The sequence below is a fragment of the Sturnira hondurensis genome, unplaced genomic scaffold (assembly GCF_014824575.4).
Source record: "Sturnira hondurensis isolate 20B ecotype Veracruz unplaced genomic scaffold, ASM1482457v3 Scaffold0023357, whole genome shotgun sequence".
NCBI classification, from domain to species: Eukaryota; Metazoa; Chordata; class Mammalia; order Chiroptera; family Phyllostomidae; genus Sturnira; species Sturnira hondurensis.
Window position 1 is genome coordinate 9909222 of NW_028095988.1, and position 16164 is coordinate 9925385.

General features: G+C 44.1%; 2 protein-coding genes and 1 long non-coding RNA gene across 3 annotated transcripts; 1 reads left to right on the forward strand and 2 right to left on the reverse strand.

Annotated features, from left to right (window-relative positions):
• Positions 1 to 243: 243 nt before the first annotated feature.
• LOC118980908 (uncharacterized) lies at positions 244 to 3207 on the reverse strand. The gene is made up of 3 exons (XR_005065235.1): positions 2744 to 3207; positions 1356 to 1553; positions 244 to 648 (listed from the first exon to the last, which is right to left on the reverse strand). It is a non-coding gene; the product is annotated as an uncharacterized LOC118980908 (long non-coding RNA).
• LOC118980905 (chymase-like) lies at positions 526 to 3544 on the forward strand. The gene is made up of 5 exons (XM_037037610.1): positions 526 to 604; positions 1300 to 1450; positions 2199 to 2334; positions 2574 to 2828; positions 3240 to 3544. Exons 1-5 carry the CDS (start codon positions 526 to 528, stop codon positions 3381 to 3383), a joined length of 765 nt encoding a protein of 254 aa, XP_036893505.1. The 3' UTR covers positions 3384 to 3544.
• Positions 3545 to 15719: 12175 nt separating this feature from the next.
• Positions 15720 to 16055, reverse strand: LOC118980980 (thymosin beta-4-like). The gene has a single exon (XM_037037732.1). The coding sequence runs from the start codon at positions 15887 to 15889 to the stop codon at positions 15755 to 15757; it is 135 nt and encodes a 44-aa protein (XP_036893627.1). The 5' UTR covers positions 15890 to 16055; the 3' UTR covers positions 15720 to 15754.
• Between the last annotated feature and the right edge of the window lie 109 nt (positions 16056 to 16164).

Here is a 16164-nt window from a genome sequence, read left to right on the forward strand (position 1 = left end):
TCTACTGGGCCTCTAACAAACTGCTCTGACTGGGAAAGACATGACCCCCTCTACCCACTCCCCACTCCAGGTAAGGCACCACGGTGGAGAGTTCATCCTGGAAGCCAGCACTTCAGAGTTCAGGCCTCAACTTTACCTCTAGCAAAACAAAGGCCAACTCTGGGGGAACTTCCTTTTTTTTTTTTAAGAGAGAGGGGAAGGGAGGGAGAGAAACATCAATGTGTGAGAGAAGCATTGATTGGCTGCCTCTCACACTCCCCATGCTGGGGGCGTCCTGCAACCCAGGCATGTTGCCAGGAATCAAAGTGTAACCTTTCGCATTGTGGGACAATGCCCAACCCACTGAGTCACACCAGTCAGGGCTGGGGGAACTTCTGATCAAAAAGACAGACAGCTTAGAATGAGAGGAGGAAAAAGAATTTTAAAAAATCTGACCACCCAGTTCCTGTAGTTACCAGCCCTGCCCTTTCTCTTCTTGCTGAGAGTTATAAAGCCCAAGACGGAAAGACAGAAGCAGCACCTGCCATGGGCAGCCTCTCTGAGAAGATGGGCCCTCTTCCTCTTCCCCTTCTGTTCTTTCTCCTATGCTCCAGATCCGAAGCTGGTGAGTCTCGGGGTTCTTCCCTCTGGGAGCTTCAGGATCAGCCCCTAAAACAAAGTTTTGTCTGAATATAGATGACTCTTAAACAGGAGAGTAGCAGGATCTCTCTTCAAGAGTCCAGAGTAAAGCTTCCCCTTTACTCTGGATGCTCCCGCCACATCTCTACAGCCTATGGGAGTTCCCAGGAACAAGCAACCTCCACATTGATCAGGGAAAAGCCCAGAGCAGCTGGGAGGAAAAGGGGTTTCTTCTCTAACATATGTGGCCATGTGTGTAAAGTCTTATGTTCTCTTAATCCTCTGAGCTTTGGAGCTACACATTAACTTAGAATTTGGTCCTTCTGTGACACAGCTCATGGGCTGTGGAGAAAGTCAAGACAGGAACCTTGGAGAGCTTGTCCTGCATGGTGACAGAAGGGTTGAGGCAGGGCCAGAATGGGAGTGGGGGAAATCAGAGGGGGAAATGCCTGAACAGCATCTGAGGCTGGTTGGCTATTGTGCCTAAAGGAAGGGATGGGAATTTATGTAGGAGGCTGTGCCTAGGGAAAGCAGACTCTAGAGACATCTGAGAGGGAAGATGGGCAGAATGCAGGGTAAGGGTGAGAGTCAAGAAACACACTCTCAACTGTAACCCAACCTGTACATTCTCTGAAATGGGTACCAATGCCTGTGTTCAAGCCTTTTGATTCTCTCTTCCAGGGGAGATCACTGGGGGCACAGAATGCAAGCCTCACTCTCGCCCCTACATGGCCCACCTGGAAATTGTCACAGCCCAGAATGAAGTAGCTCATTGTGGTGGTTTCCTGATAAGACAGAACTTTGTGTTGACGGCTGCTCACTGTGCAGGAAGGTGAGACAACAGGGTCCTCTTTCTCTCCAAATATCAAGGGTAGCAACCAGAGACTCATCCACAGGGGGGTGGGGCCTGAGGATGGGTTCATGGGCCTGGGTTCCTTTAAGGAGAGGCAAGAGTTGGGCTAAGGAAAGTGTTCTTGTTAACTGAATGGATGCCCCATCCTTAGTCACTGGACACCCAGCTCTCCTACAAAAGAATAGGAGATGCCAACCAAATAACCCTCCTCTAAAAGTAACTCCCCCTCTCCCCAAACCCAACACATAAGATTCTCCACTCACTTCTCAGGACCCCACCCAGTTCTCTGAACTACTTGGTCATTCCTCTACGGTCATTCCAAAAATATAGGGACCTGACCTATCCTTTCCCTGGGAGGCAGGAAAAAGAGTCCACCTGAAACTCCACCACCTCTTCCTTTTCTCCGATGTCTCTTGCTGCAGAGGGCTGGCTCTCAAAAGGGCTCCCTGGTCTAGGAAGTGCTAACCCAGTGCCCTGGGTCCTTCAGGGCCTGCTCAGTCCCCAGAAATTCCTGAGAGTCTTGGAAATTGTCTCTGATCCCTGGGGAAAGCCTTCCCTGAATAAAACCTGAGCCCCACAAATGTCACAGTGGCACAAGAAAAGGGGAGTGGATAGAGTCTTGTTACCTACTGAGAGACTCCAGTCCCCTTCTCTCAGATTGGGTACATTCCAGAAGAAACCCCAGACCATCACTGCTTCTCCTTGACCTTCCTCTCTCTCATAACAGGTCTATAATGGTCACCCTTGGAGCCCATGACATAAGGAAGAAAGAAGACACATGGCAGAAGCTTGAGGTCATAAAGCAATTCCCTCATCCAAAATTTGATCACACTCTTATCCGTCACGACATCATGTTACTAAAGGTGAAAATATCTTTCTTCTCCTTCCTTACTTCCTGTTCTCTTAGCCTTCTCCTTCAGGTCCTCATTGCCCTGAAATTTTCCTGACCTGCTCCTGGACTGCAACCCCCTCCCACCCCCCGCACAGCTCCCCTCTCTGGACATGATTCCAATATAAAACCATGTGCACTCTCCCTCCCTGATGGCTTCCAACAGCATCCTAACCCATTTCTAGCATCGACAGCCCCTCATTCCCTTCACAGTTGAATGAGAAAGCCAACCTGACTCTGGCCGTGGGGACACTCCCCCTTCCACCCCAGTTCAACTTCATCCCACCTGGGAGAATGTGCCGGGCAGCTGGCTGGGGAATAACAGAGGTAGGGAAATCAGGCTCCGACACCCTGCAAGAGGTGAAGCTGAGACTTATGGATACCCAGGCCTGCAGACACTTCCAAGATTTTGACCCCAATCTTCAGCTGTGCGTGGGCAAGCCTAAAAAGAGAAAATCTGTATTTAAGGTAATCCTTAGATGAGGGTTCTTCTCCACAAATCACTTTTCAAGGTCTAGACATCTTTTGGAATGAGATGGGGTTAAAAAATTGTCAGCCAGTGGACGGGTTTGAGATCAAAGAACTGAGGACACTGGAACTGTCCCTCTGTGGACCCATCTCCCATGGCCCTGTGCAGTCTCTAATCATCCCTCTCAGTCTGCTAAACAAGACATGGGATAACAAGAAGGAAAACAAGAAGGGGTATCAGATCAAGATGTATAACCCTATGAGGAGCCAGAGTTCCTAGGTCTAACCCTAGGTCTGACTGTTACTCAGAGTTGGAACCCATGGTCAGGAATGGATGACTTCCCTGGCTCACCTTTGACTCTCTTTCTCTCTCTCTCTCTCTCCACCCCCCTGCCACCCCACCCAACCCAGGGAGACTTGGGGGGCCCTCTTCTGTGTGCTGGGGTGGCCCAGGGCATTGTCTCCTATGGACAGTGGACTGCAAAGCCCCCTGCTGTCTTTACCCGGATCTCCCATTACCGGCCTTGGATCAATAAGGTCCTGAAGGAGAATTAACCCTGGAGCTTGGGCCAGCCCAAGATGAAATCTTAACAGGACCTGAGCAGGTTCTCTGTGTCACATACTGTGGAGCTGCCTTTGATCCCTACGAAAGTCCTGCCACACCCCTAATCCTCAAGACGATTCCTCTATGCTACAAAACTCTCAATAAACCTCAATAAGGACTCAACTTCCAGAAATGAGTGTGTGTCTACTCTCTCTAATGGTCTCTTCTCCCTGTACATAGCAACCTGATGCCCAACCCAGGCAGCCTATAAGCTTTGAAAGAGGTGGGCTCATAGGTGTGTAAGAGAAAGACAGAGAGACAGAGAAAATAATGAAGAAAAAATAGGGAAAGAAGAGAAAAAAGAAAAGGGGAAAAAATAGGGAAAGAAAAAACAAAGAAAGAAGAGAAAGGGATTCCCTCAGAGGCAGGATTCATATTTCCAACTTAAACAAGAAATGACACCAGATCCCTTCTTGTCTTAATGATCAACCCTATACTAAGATTTATCTTTAGTAATATTCAGAAATCACTAAGAACATTTTAATTGCAAACAAGGTGTACAGTGTTGCCCTGACTAGTATGGCTCAGCTGGTTGGGCACAATTCTGCAAAGCGAGGGGCCACCTGTTCGATTCCCAACTGGGGCTCATGCCTGGGTTGCAGTTCAGTCCCACTAGGGACATGTCTGAGCAGCAACCAATCGGTGTTTCCCTTTCACAATGATGTTTCTCTCCCTCTTTTACTCTCTCCCTTCCCTTCTCTCTAAAAATGAATAAATCAAACCTTTTTTAAAATAAACAAATTGGTGTACAATATTTACGGCATCCCTGATATCTTCCTACTTGATGACAGTAGCAACCCCCTCCACCACCATATTGTGACAACCAAAAATGTCTCCAGGCATTGCTAAATGTCCCCCAGGGGGTGGAGGGTTGGGGAGGTGAGGAGGGCAGGAATCACCCTCATTTGAGAACCGCTGGTTTAGATACATGATATAGGAAAGGCAGTTAGTACCATATAAGGTCCTCCTTGTAGTCCACTTTAATAAGATGTACTATCTGTGGAGCTTTAATCTGAGATGTAGATTCCGTCCCACTCGTTGCTGCAAAGCAGATACCTGGAACAGATAACAGAAGGGACTGCACCACAAGTTCCACACAGGCAATACCCTGCCACACAGGGCTACACCCAAACCAGCAGAAAGACAGAAGCGCAGAGCCTGCTCAGCACAAACTGTTGCCAGCTGAGGGACTGGCTGGAGGAGAGAAAACAGGGCAGGACAGGGACAGACACAGCAGGAGCCTGCCGCTGATAGCACTCCTCGCTTCTGAGGGTACAGTGAATCCCTTCCATTAAGTGAACTCTTTCTAGGAATTCCTCTTTAAGAAATAAGCAGAGATATACCAAAGAGTCATGAATAAAGAGTTTAACCCTAGTATTCTTAGTACTAAAAAAAAATAAAATTCTACAAACACATCAATACAAGGGGCTAAAAACCATAGCCTCTGCATTCTCTATAGGCTCTACAGAGAGATCCTAAGCAGCGAATTCTTAGTGTTTCAATGTACAGAAATGGAGAAGAGTATTAAACCATACTTAAGAATAAAAACAGCCCTGGCTGGTGTAGCTCAGTGGACTGAGCACGGGCCTGCGAAACCAGAGGATCGCAGTTCGATTCCCAGTCAGGGCACATGCCTGGGTTGCAGGCCAGTTCCCAGATGGGGACTCACAAGAGGCAACCATACATTGATATTTCTTTCCTTCTCTCCTTCCTTCCCCTCTAAAGATAAATAAATAAAATCTTTTTAAAAAAAGAATAAAAACAGAAAATGAAATTTGAGCCATGGAACATGTTTAAGTGGTAAATTCATATAATTGAATATTTTGAATTCATTAAAAAAATTTTAAGATCTTACTTATTTTTAGAGAGACGGCAAGGAGAGGGAGAGAAACATCAGTGTGTGGTTGCTTCTAGCACGCCCCCTACTGGGGAGCTGGCCTGCAACTCAGGCATGTGAACAGGCAGCCCTTTCGTTCACAGGCCCACACTCAATCCACTGAGCTAGACCAGTCAGGCCAAAAATTTATTTTCAAAAACATTTAATAATATTGGAAAATTCCATATAACATAATGCTTTTTAAAAGTTATATAAAAACCTCCCTATAGTGGAATCTCAATTTTGTAGATGTATATTTTGTGTATGCATAGGGAAAAAACATGGAGAGCACATAAACCAGAAGGACCTTCCCAAAAAGATGTGGAACCAGAGCACATAGGACCCAGATCTCCAGGACAGAAAGTACAGGAGAGGCCCATGACCCTCCAGACCCAGGGCTGGGGGAACCACCCATGGTGGCAGCTGCAAGGGAACTCCAAGCTGGACACTGCAGAGCCTTGCCACCCAGGGCCCATTGCCCTAATTCAGCCTGTGGCAGTAACACCCCTCCTCCCATCAAACAAGCTCCATATGTGTCCACAGCAATAGAAATTTGACTCTGAGATCCTGGGGTCGTTGCTTGTTGCTTGCTCCCACCTAGCTGGTGTTAATCACCAAAGGCAAGAATTTCCATGAGGTCCATCTCTCAGCACAAGAGGCTTCACCCAACCCATGGGAAGGGCACCATCCCAGGCCTGCCCGGCACACACTGACCCAGCTAGCCCCTAAGCTAAGGGAGAGACAGAAGCTAACACTGCTCAAATCAAAACGCACTGAGTACTGATTACATGCCAAAACGCAGAGCTGTGTGCTTAATGACAGGGGATGACCTGTGTCAGGATGGGGGCTCTGAGGCAGGACTATTTTTCCTGGGAAGACCCTGGACACTTCCTCTTCTCACTGTAAAATAATCCATGACTGCATATCCCACCTCAGTCCCCCAAACCAGAGAGAGATTAAAAAGAAGCTAGTAGATCTCTGCCCAGATTGTGTGCTTTGTGGTTAAGACCATTATTTACTGAGTCTGTTTTTTATTAAATCATGAAAGTCTTCTGTCCTTACTCAACCTTTCAGTACTTTCAATTTATTTGGATAGTTGAAGTGTTTAAAGTTTTTGGTTTGGGTTCTATAACATGGCTTTAGGGCTATCAGACACCTTGGCTCCCCAGAAGAGGAGTTGGCTGCATTACTTTGGGTTAGTTTCCTCATCAGTAGTTGCATCACTGGGCAAGGGTAGCCAGGAAGCTAAGATCTTTGCTAATTTTCATGGTGCTGTTCCTGATGAAAATCTCTGTTTTCACTCACACATGAGCTTATCTTTGCTGGGCCTGCTGGTTCCGAAAAGCGCATCACAACCAACTGCAAATTTTCCACTGCCAACCCCACCTCTGGACTGAGAAACCAGTGTGTCAACCTGTCCTTTGAGCCTTCATCCTCAAAGAATCTGTCTGTCAGTTCCCAACAGTGACAGATGGCACAATCACACAGAATTTAGGAAAGTTCAGTGGAGGATCTGTGCATACTTGGAATGTACATACAGTAGGTAGAGGCTGACAGACTCTCATAATGATTCTCTGATTTATAAAGTAAGGTCTCTTTTGGTAGAAAAGCCTGTGTAGGTGCCTCAAAACCTCTGGCCAAAATGGGAACTCAGAAGCAATGCAACATCCTAGGTGAAATGGTGTTGGGAACTGCCCTGCCTGGTTTCAGGAGCTGTAACCCCCCATGGCTAAGGCTGACTGAGCGACCTTCCGACCATAAGCCACTAAGGAGACAAAGCTTATCTCCCTCACAGGAGCACCACCTCTGCCCACTTTACTTCACCCTGCCTGACCCCCAGTGCATGATTGGTTAGCCAATGATGGGTAAGATTCCTCAAATGGGGGATGACCTAAGACAGGCATGATAATGAGGAGGCCCTCAGGGAAGGACCTGGGGGACTATAGAAAAAGGGGGTGATGGACCCTTGCCCCTCGGCTTTGACATAGCCTCTGTCCTCATTCTGTCTACAAGAAATTTCCTAATCTCTTAGCTGCCTTACTTCCCCTGCTCACCTAAGCCTGAAACAATGCTGGAGGTGGGTGTGGCCCTGTTCTGGAAAGAGTAAATTTCCCGGGTGATCAGGCCTAAGAAAGAATGTATAAAATCCTATGAAACCTACTTTGCTGATACCCTCAATTTAAATGATAAGGGTCCAAGCCTGAAATAAGTTTGTTTCCCCAAAGTTTTATGGCCCTTTAGCTATCTGACCCTGACTCAAAAATAGGCCCTCAGAGTTCTCTGAATGTTATCTATTTGATCATTACTGCCTGACAATGACTGATGGGCTTAATCTGAGAATGTGGGTCTGTGGAACCACTGGTTGCTTACTGATTATAATAATGCTCTGTGTACTTTGACACATTTGCAAATTATTTTCCCAGGGTCGTGTGAGAGACCAGCAAGTTGCAAGCTTTGTGGGATCTATAGAGAGTGGTCCTAACTAAAAACAAGAAGGGAAATACAGGCCTTTCTGTGTGGCGTGAGTCCAGACAGGACCCACAGCCACAGATAGGTTCTCCCGTGGGGAATCAGGCCTGCATTGTGCCTAGACTGCTATGAGACTTGCTCTTGCTAAAACTTCTTCATCTTGAATTGAGGGAGAAAATGCCTACTGTAACTTCCTAAAGTCTGTGCTAAACCTCCCCAGTATGGAGCATAACCAGTTCAACCACTTTTCCCTTTGCATTTTCAAATATCCTTTTTCTGTGGTGTGATTAGTGGCATCCTCTCCTTTGTTTTCTGTAAAAGGTAACCAGGTAAAGCGAACCTGTGTATAGTAAATGAGGACCAATGTGTAATGTGCCAAGAAAAGCAATAAATACCGGTCAAGGCAAGGGCCAAGGCTTTCTCTCCTCTTGAGAGAGAAGCCATGCCATCCCTTTTCCACCACAGGACTCAGTAGTCCATGTGAATTTCTCGTATCTCATCCAGAATGTGGTGGACTCCATGAGCTGGGGTCTGCATCAAAATGGCTTAGTTTAGGGGCACCCTCAAAGATGTAAAGCATGCAGGGGATGGTGTCCTGGAAAGCCAGATGTACCATAGCAATGACAATGAACTACCGATACTTCACCAGCTACAGCCCCAATTGCTGCTGATGTTCTGCATGTCAGATCTTTGAAACCTAATAGGGTGGCAACCTAAACCAAGACGTGCTTCCAAGGGGCAGAATGAGGGGTGGGAAGCTGGAAGTAGACGGGTACTCCAGGAGAAAGATAACAACTATTAATAATGATCCCAGGACCAATGGTAACAACAGGGACTACAGCTGTCCCCATAAAGGCCTTTTAATGTGATTAACATGTAAATTAGTAGACTTTGAGTAAACCTCCATAATGCAGGTGGGCTTCATCCTGTCTATTGAAGACCTTAAGAGGAAAGCCTGAGGTTTTATAAAGTAGAAGAAATTCTTCAAGACTGCAGCACACAAACCTCGCCTGAGTTTCCAGCCTGCTGCCCTATGGAATTTGAACAAGACTACAACATCACTCTTACCTGAATTTCCAGCCTGCGTGCATCTCTATCTACATATCTATTTAGATACACGTTTTATTGCTGTTGTTGTAATTTGAAATGATCACTATCTTGGAGGACCAGTGGCCAGAAGAAATAAACTGACTGTAGGGCATGAGTGGGTCAGACCACTGCAGAGGCAGGAGGGTAGCTGATACTGTTAATATCCTACCCACAGTCCATCGCTGCTCACTGAAGTGAGCCTCTCCAGAAGGCTTCTTACTCCAATCATCCATACTTCTCTCCCTAAGAGCTTTCCCTGGTTGCGGGAGCATCCGTAGCCAGTGCACAGCAAACCAGAAATGGCCTCTAAAGTAACCTCAACCCATGACAGATGGGAACTGGATGATTAGTACTGTTCTGGAGGAACAACTCTGAGACATGTCTGTCACCATCTCCCAATAGTCTCACGCAAGATGAAGCTCCAGTCGTCCACAGAGGCAATCGTTCATTAACACACCCAGTATTCTCTTTGCTTCTTTCCTTGTCTGTTTCGCTGCTTCACTCCTCTGTTGATCCTGCCAGGAATACAACGTGATGTTAATGCAAAGGCAATCAATTAGAGCAGTGAAACGGCATGAAGTTCAGAAACAGACACATTCATCCATGGACACTCAGCTTATGGAAGGACTGCAGAGCAGTGAGAAAGAAGTCATTTCAGTACATGTTGCTGGGCTGTGAATATCTATGGGGAAAAATGCAACTGGACCCGTATCTCACAAAGCCACAAAAATCAATTCCATGTGATCCACACGTGAAAGGTAAAACAATAAAATTTGTGGATGATGTGATAGGAGAGTGCCTTTATTACCTTAGGGTTTAGAAAGATTTCCTCAAAGCACACAAAAAGCACTAACCTTAAAGCAAGTTTCTCAACCTTGCACTATTGACACTGAACTGGATACACTTTTGTTGTGGAGGAGTGTCCTGGACGTGGTAGAATGTTTAACAGCAACCCTGGCCTTTACCCACCAGATGCCAATAGCACCACCCCCCCCAATTTTGACAACCAAAAATGTCTCCAAGACGTTGTTGCCAAATGTCCCTTGGAGGTCCAACTGCCAAAATTAGGTGTGTGTGGTTGGGGGAACAGAATATAAATCTAAGATAACAACAAAAAATAGTCTAAGTGCATCCCAATTATTACCTGGAAAACACTTACATTAAAAACTATTTCACCCTGGCTGGTTGATTGGCTCAGCTGGAACATTGTCTCATAACCAAAAGGTTGTGGGTTCAATTCTCAGTCAGTGAACATACCTAAGTTGAGGGTTCCACCCTCCCAGTCCATTTGCATACAGGAGGCAACCAATCAATGTTTCTCTCACTCCCTCTCTCTCAAAAAGCAAGAAAAATAAAATGTCCTCGGGTAAGAATTTAAAAAATGTTTTTCATTGTCCATCTGGTACTTGCATTTAATCAGGTGTCACATATTTAATCTTATAACTCTACCTGGGGAAGCAAAATCACCCCATTTGAGAACTAATGTCTTAAAGGAAAAATCACTTGACAAATTGGACTACAAGAAGGACTTCTAAACCATACACTGATGTTTCTCTCCCTCTCCCCTTCCCCTCTAAAGGTAAATAAATAAATTTTAAAAAAAAGGACTTCTAGTCATCAAAACACATCTTTAAGAGAGTAAAAAGGCAAGCCACAGAGTGGGGGAAGATCCTTGTATCACATATACCAATAAAGAGTTCACGCAGAGTTTATAAATAATGCCTATCAATCAACAAGGGAAAAAAATCAGTCAATTCAATAAAAAACAGACAACAGAAATCCTATTGTGAATAGGAAATCCACAAAATAAGATATCCAAATTTCCAATAAACATATGAAAGCTATCCAACATCATTAGTAATAAGGAAAGTGCAAAAACCACAATACAATACCATTACACATTCAACCATTATGAGAAACTGAAAATGCACATGTCCTATGATCTATCAATTCCACTCCTAGGAATACACCCAAAAGAAATATCTTCATTGTAAAGCCTGAAAAGAATGCTCATAACAACCTGATATTTAGAAACAACTCAAAAGTACATCAAGTAGAATGAAAACAACATTTTTGGTATGGTAACACCACATGGAATACTACCCTCAATAAAAACAGAATAATATGGATGAATCTCACAAGCATAATGTTGAGTGGAGAAAAAAGCCAGACCAAAAAAAAAAAAGATATATGGCGTCAGTCCATTTATAAAAAGTTGAGAAGCAGACAAAACTAACCTATGGTGTTAAAAGCCAAGATAGCATTACCTTTGGTGAGAAAGGAAGGGGCAGGAACTGGAGGAGGTGCATAGCTCGGGGGGTGGGAGGCTTCTGGAGGGCGGGTACTGACTGGGGTCATGCTTACATGAATATGTTCACTCTGTGATACCTCACTGAGTTACATTAATGTTACATTGAAATGAAAAGGTTGGGTTTTTGTTAAGTTGGGTTTTAGTCCCCCTAAGTTCTTTGGTTATCTCATTTCTAATTAACATCTAAATCTTATTATTAAGTGATTTCTCTTTTCTTTCTTATCCAGCTAGTTTTACTATATTTTAAATGTTTTATTGATTGTGCTATTACAGTTGTCCCAATTTCTTCCTCCTTGCTCCCCTCCACCCTGTATCCCCCTTCCCTCCAGCAATCCCCCCCTTAGTTCATGCCCATAAATCAGTCATATAAGTTCTTTGGCTACTCTATTTCCTATACTATTCATAACATCCCCCCATCTATTCTGTAACTACCAATTAGTGCTTCTTAATCCCTGTACCTTTTCACCTATTCTCCCATTTCCCCCTCCCAGCTGATAACCCTCCAAATGATCTCTATATCTATGAATCTGTTTCTGTTCTGGTTGTTTGCTTAGTATGATTTTTAGATTCAGTTACTGATAGTTGCAAATTTGCCATTTTAATATTCATAGTTTTTACCTTCTTCTTTCTTTTAGATAAGTCCCTTTACCATTTCATATAATAATGGCTTGGTGATGATGAACACCTTTAGCTTTACCTTGTCTGGGAAGCACTTTATCTGTCTTTCGATTCTAAGTGATACCTTTGCTGGACAGAGTAATCTAGGTTGTAGGTCCTTGCTTTTCATCACTTTAAATACTTCTTGCCAATCCCTTCTAGCCTGCAAATATCTTTTGTAGGAACTCTTTTGTAGATACTATCTGCTTTCCTCTTGCTTCTTTTAAGATTCTCTCTCTATAGTTAACCTTTGGCATTTTAATTACAATGGGTCTTGGTGTGGTCTTCTGTGTCCATTGTTTAAGACTCTCTGTGCTTCCTGGACTTGTATGTCTACATCCTTCACCAAATCAGAGAAATTTTCTTTCATTATTTTTTCAAGTAAGTGTTCAATTTCTTCTCCTTCCTGCAACCCTATGATTCGAATGTTGGTACATTCGAAGTTGTCCCAGTGGCTCCTTGGCCTGTCCTTGGTTTGGGGGGATACTTCTTTTCTCCTAGCTAGTCTGATTGAATGTTTTTTACTTCCTTATGCTCCAAATCACATATTTGATTCCTGGCTTCATCCACTCTACTCGAGTCCCTGTAAATTTTTATTTATTTCACTCAGTGTAATCTTCATTTCTGCTTGGGTCTTTTTTATGCTGTTGAAGTACCTAATGAGTTCCTTGAGCATCCTAATAACCAGTGTTTTAAACTCTGCATCTGATAGATTGCTTATTTCCTTTTTTGTTTAGTTCTTTTTCTGGAGTTTTGTTCTGTTCTTTCATTTGGGCCATATTTCTTTGTCTCCTCATTTTGGCAGCCTCCCTGTGTTTGTTTCTATGTATTAGGTAGAGTTGCTTTGACTTTTTGTCTTAGTAGCGTGGCCTATTTTAGAAAAGCATAACAGTAAGTTGGATGGGGCACAGCCTTAGGTAAATGCCAAGGTGGGACAATCCATGTTCCTGCCCCACCTTGGCAATTATTTTAGTAATCACCTCCAGTTCCTGCCCCTTCCTTTCTCACCAAAGGTAACTCTATCTTGACTTTTCACACCATAGGTTAGTTTTGTCTGCTTCTCAACTTTATATAAACCCAGGTTGATGGAGTCTCAGATATGGTATTTCCGCTCTGTGGCTCTGTGTGGAAGAGGGCTCAGAAAGGGGACAGTGCTGCTGCATGGCCTCTGGAGTTCTGTCTGAGAGGAAGCTGTCTCTGGGCACTTCCCTTGATGCCAGATGCTTTGGTTTCTCCCTGTATGTCACTGGTGCCCTTCCAGCTGCTGCCACAGTGCTGGAGCCCAGAGGGAGTGAGGCTGCATAAGTCCTAGTTCCACTGCAGGACCTTTAAGAAGAGAGGCTTGAGAATCCTGCAGTTTCTTTTGCCGCCCCAACCCCCACTGGTTTTTACAGCCAGGAGTTATGGAGACTTATCTTCCTGGCACTGGAACCCTGGACTGGGTGCTCTGGTGTGGGGCTACAGTACCTCACTCCAGAGGTATCCCTCCTGATTTTTGTCCACCACATATGGATATGGATGTGGGACTGCGCATTCCATGTATCTCTGCCCCTCCCACCAATCTGGATGAATGTGATCTCTCTAATTCCTTAGTTGTCAGACTTCCATACAGCTCAATTTTCTGACTATTCTGAGTGATAGCTGTTTGTACTCCAGTTGTAATTTTTGCTGTGGTTGTGCAAGGAGGTAAGCCATGTTTACCTCCATCTTAACCAGAAGTCTTTACTATACTTTTTGAAGGAGTGTTTTTTTAGCTCTGGCTGGTATGACTTGGTGGATTGAGTGCCAGCCTGCAAACCAAAAGGTTGCTGGTTCAATTACTGGTCAGGGTACATGTCTGGGTTACCGGACCAGGCCCCCACTAGGGGGCATGCAAGAGGCAACCAGTTGATATATCTCTCATGCATGCATCAATGTTTCTCTCCCTCTCTCTAAAAATAAATAAATAAAAATCTTGTTTTTGAAGGATATGTTTTTACCCATAGCAGCCTCTTAACTATGCTGGTTAATCACTAAAGAGGGCTACTTTAAGGGCCTGGAAACATTAATCCAGGAATTATATTTCTTAATTCAAATAATTTTTATGGGGTGTTGCCTTTTAACATTCTATCTTTCCACTTTTCATTGACTAATTTTCCTATTGTATCTATTATCTCCCTCTTCTGCAAGAATGTTGGCTTTAATTGGATATAGACACTATTATGAAAGGAATTACAAGCCCTGGCTGGTGTAGCTCAGTGGATTGATCACGGTTCGATTCCCAATCAGGGCACACACCTGGGTTGCAGGCCAGTTCCCAGCAGGGGACTCACGAGAGGCAACCACACATTGATATTTCTCTCCTTCCCTTCCCCTCTAAAGATAAATAAATAAAATCTTTTAAAAAAAAGAAAGAAAGGAATTACAGCTAACACCTAACCTTTATGTTGCAATCTATTTGCACATCCCAAAATCTTAAAACATCACTTCTAATTTCCACCCTCAAAAGGCATTTTCCACCCTTTGTTTCCTCAAATAATACAGTTTATATTCAATTAACAGCTTCTCTCACTTTATACTCTTTATACTCTTTATACTCTTTGGACTGTCATATGATCCACCACAGACAGCACTCAATTTTTTTATATTCATGGTTCATTTTTTATTACTCATTCAACCTTAAGTGATAAAAGTCTACTTTGCTTTTCACCACCTCACCCACTCACTCAAAAATTCCCAGAAAGGATGTCAAATTGTTCTAGAAGGCCACTGAATACATTTTTTGCATCTGGACATGATACATAAAATCTGGTAACATTTTATTGTATGTGAAGGTGATTCTGAAAATCACATGAGAATATGATTTCCTCCCATAAACATTATGTAAGTTTGTACTTTAAGCTTATTTATGTCCTCCCCACACACAGGGTCACTTTGCTCTCACCTGCCGAACCATCCATTCTTTTACTGTGGAATTATGTCCATGGACCATCTTCCCATCAGGTCTCTGCTGATCAGATAAGCCCTCATAAGCTGCCCATAAAAGCCACTAAGGGTTTCAAATCCCCTGTTTAATAACTCATGACCCACCTATGAAATAAAACCATTTCTCTCACCCAGACTGGCTTGACTTTTCCTGCCTGCATCTATTTTGCTACACTGGTTGGCCAGGTGAAAACAAACCCAGATAAAGCCTCCTGAAGGCCACTGTTACCGCCCAGAGGCAGAACACTTGCAACAGCCCGCAGCCTGTGGCCCGTAACCTGTAGCCCTCTCTTTGAGTGGGTAAGAAATGGAATTTCTGGCCCCAGCCAGGTGACTCAGATGATTGGAGCATTGTCCCATACACCAGAAGGTTGTGGGTTGGATTCTTGATCAGGGCACATATGGGAGGCAGCCAATCAATGTTTCTTGCTCACACTGATGTGTGTGTGTGTATCTCTCTCTTTTTCTCTCTCACATACACACAAACACAAATACACACACAGAAGATGGAGCTGATGTGGAGATGAGAAGTACCAACTCCTGAGTTAAAACAGATGTCTCCCTACTAGAAACAGATGTCTGGATAATGGTCTCACTACAGAGGGCAGCATCGAGAAGTCTGCGTGGAAGGGAGAGGAGACAAAAGGAGGTATACTCCCATGGGACAAGAGCTGGTCTCTCCACAGAAGGGAGAGACTCAGGGATCCTGCCTCTGTCACCACAAATCCAGGGGTCATAGGAAAGCATCTTACAAAGGAGGAACAGAGGGTTCTAGGATCCTTTATCTGTCAGGTCCCCATATTAGAATTTTAATTGTTTTGTTGGCTCTACCATATTTTAATCAGAAAGCAAGTGAGATGATGATGATCATCTTACAACATTAAACAGCTAAAAGTAGGAAATTAAGAAGGCAATGCTTGTGGAATGTACAGAGCATACAGGCAGTGTGGGCCTCATTACAATTCACCTGCTTGCTCCCCCTGTTCAATCATTTCTTTGGAAGGCAGTGGATTCTTCTCTTCCATTTCAGTCTTCTTCCATTTCAACTTATCAAATTTCTCAATCTCGGTCATATCGGGTTTATCAGACATGGTTGCTGAGGAAGTGGAGGGAGGCACACAAACAAGAGGAGTCCAGTCTGCTCAGCGGCCACCACTGAATTACATCTACACTTTCTTTTAATGGTAATTAAATGGTTAAATTGCTTTCTTGTTTCTCTCTGCTGATTTGGAAGTGCACATTTTATTACTAATATGCAACAGTTGCCCTTAATTTCTTTTTAATCCTCAATCAAGGATATGTTTTTATTGATTTGAGAGAGACAGAGAAAGAGAGAAACATCAATTGGTTGCACCCTGACCAGGGA

Coding starts and splice junctions, on each gene's coding strand:
- LOC118980905 (XM_037037610.1), top strand. CDS start 526: ATGGGCAGCCTCTCTGAGAAGATGGGCCCTCTTCCTCTTCCCCTTCTG. Junction 1,451..2,198: donor GCTGCTCACTGTGCAGGAAG/GTGAGACAACAG, acceptor CTCTCATAACAG/GTCTATAATGGTCACCCTTG. Junction 2,829..3,239: donor AGAGAAAATCTGTATTTAAG/GTAATCCTTAGA, acceptor CACCCAACCCAG/GGAGACTTGGGGGGCCCTCT.
- LOC118980980 (XM_037037732.1), bottom strand. CDS start 15,889: ATGTCTGATAAACCCGATATGACCGAGATTGAGAAATTTGATAAGTTG.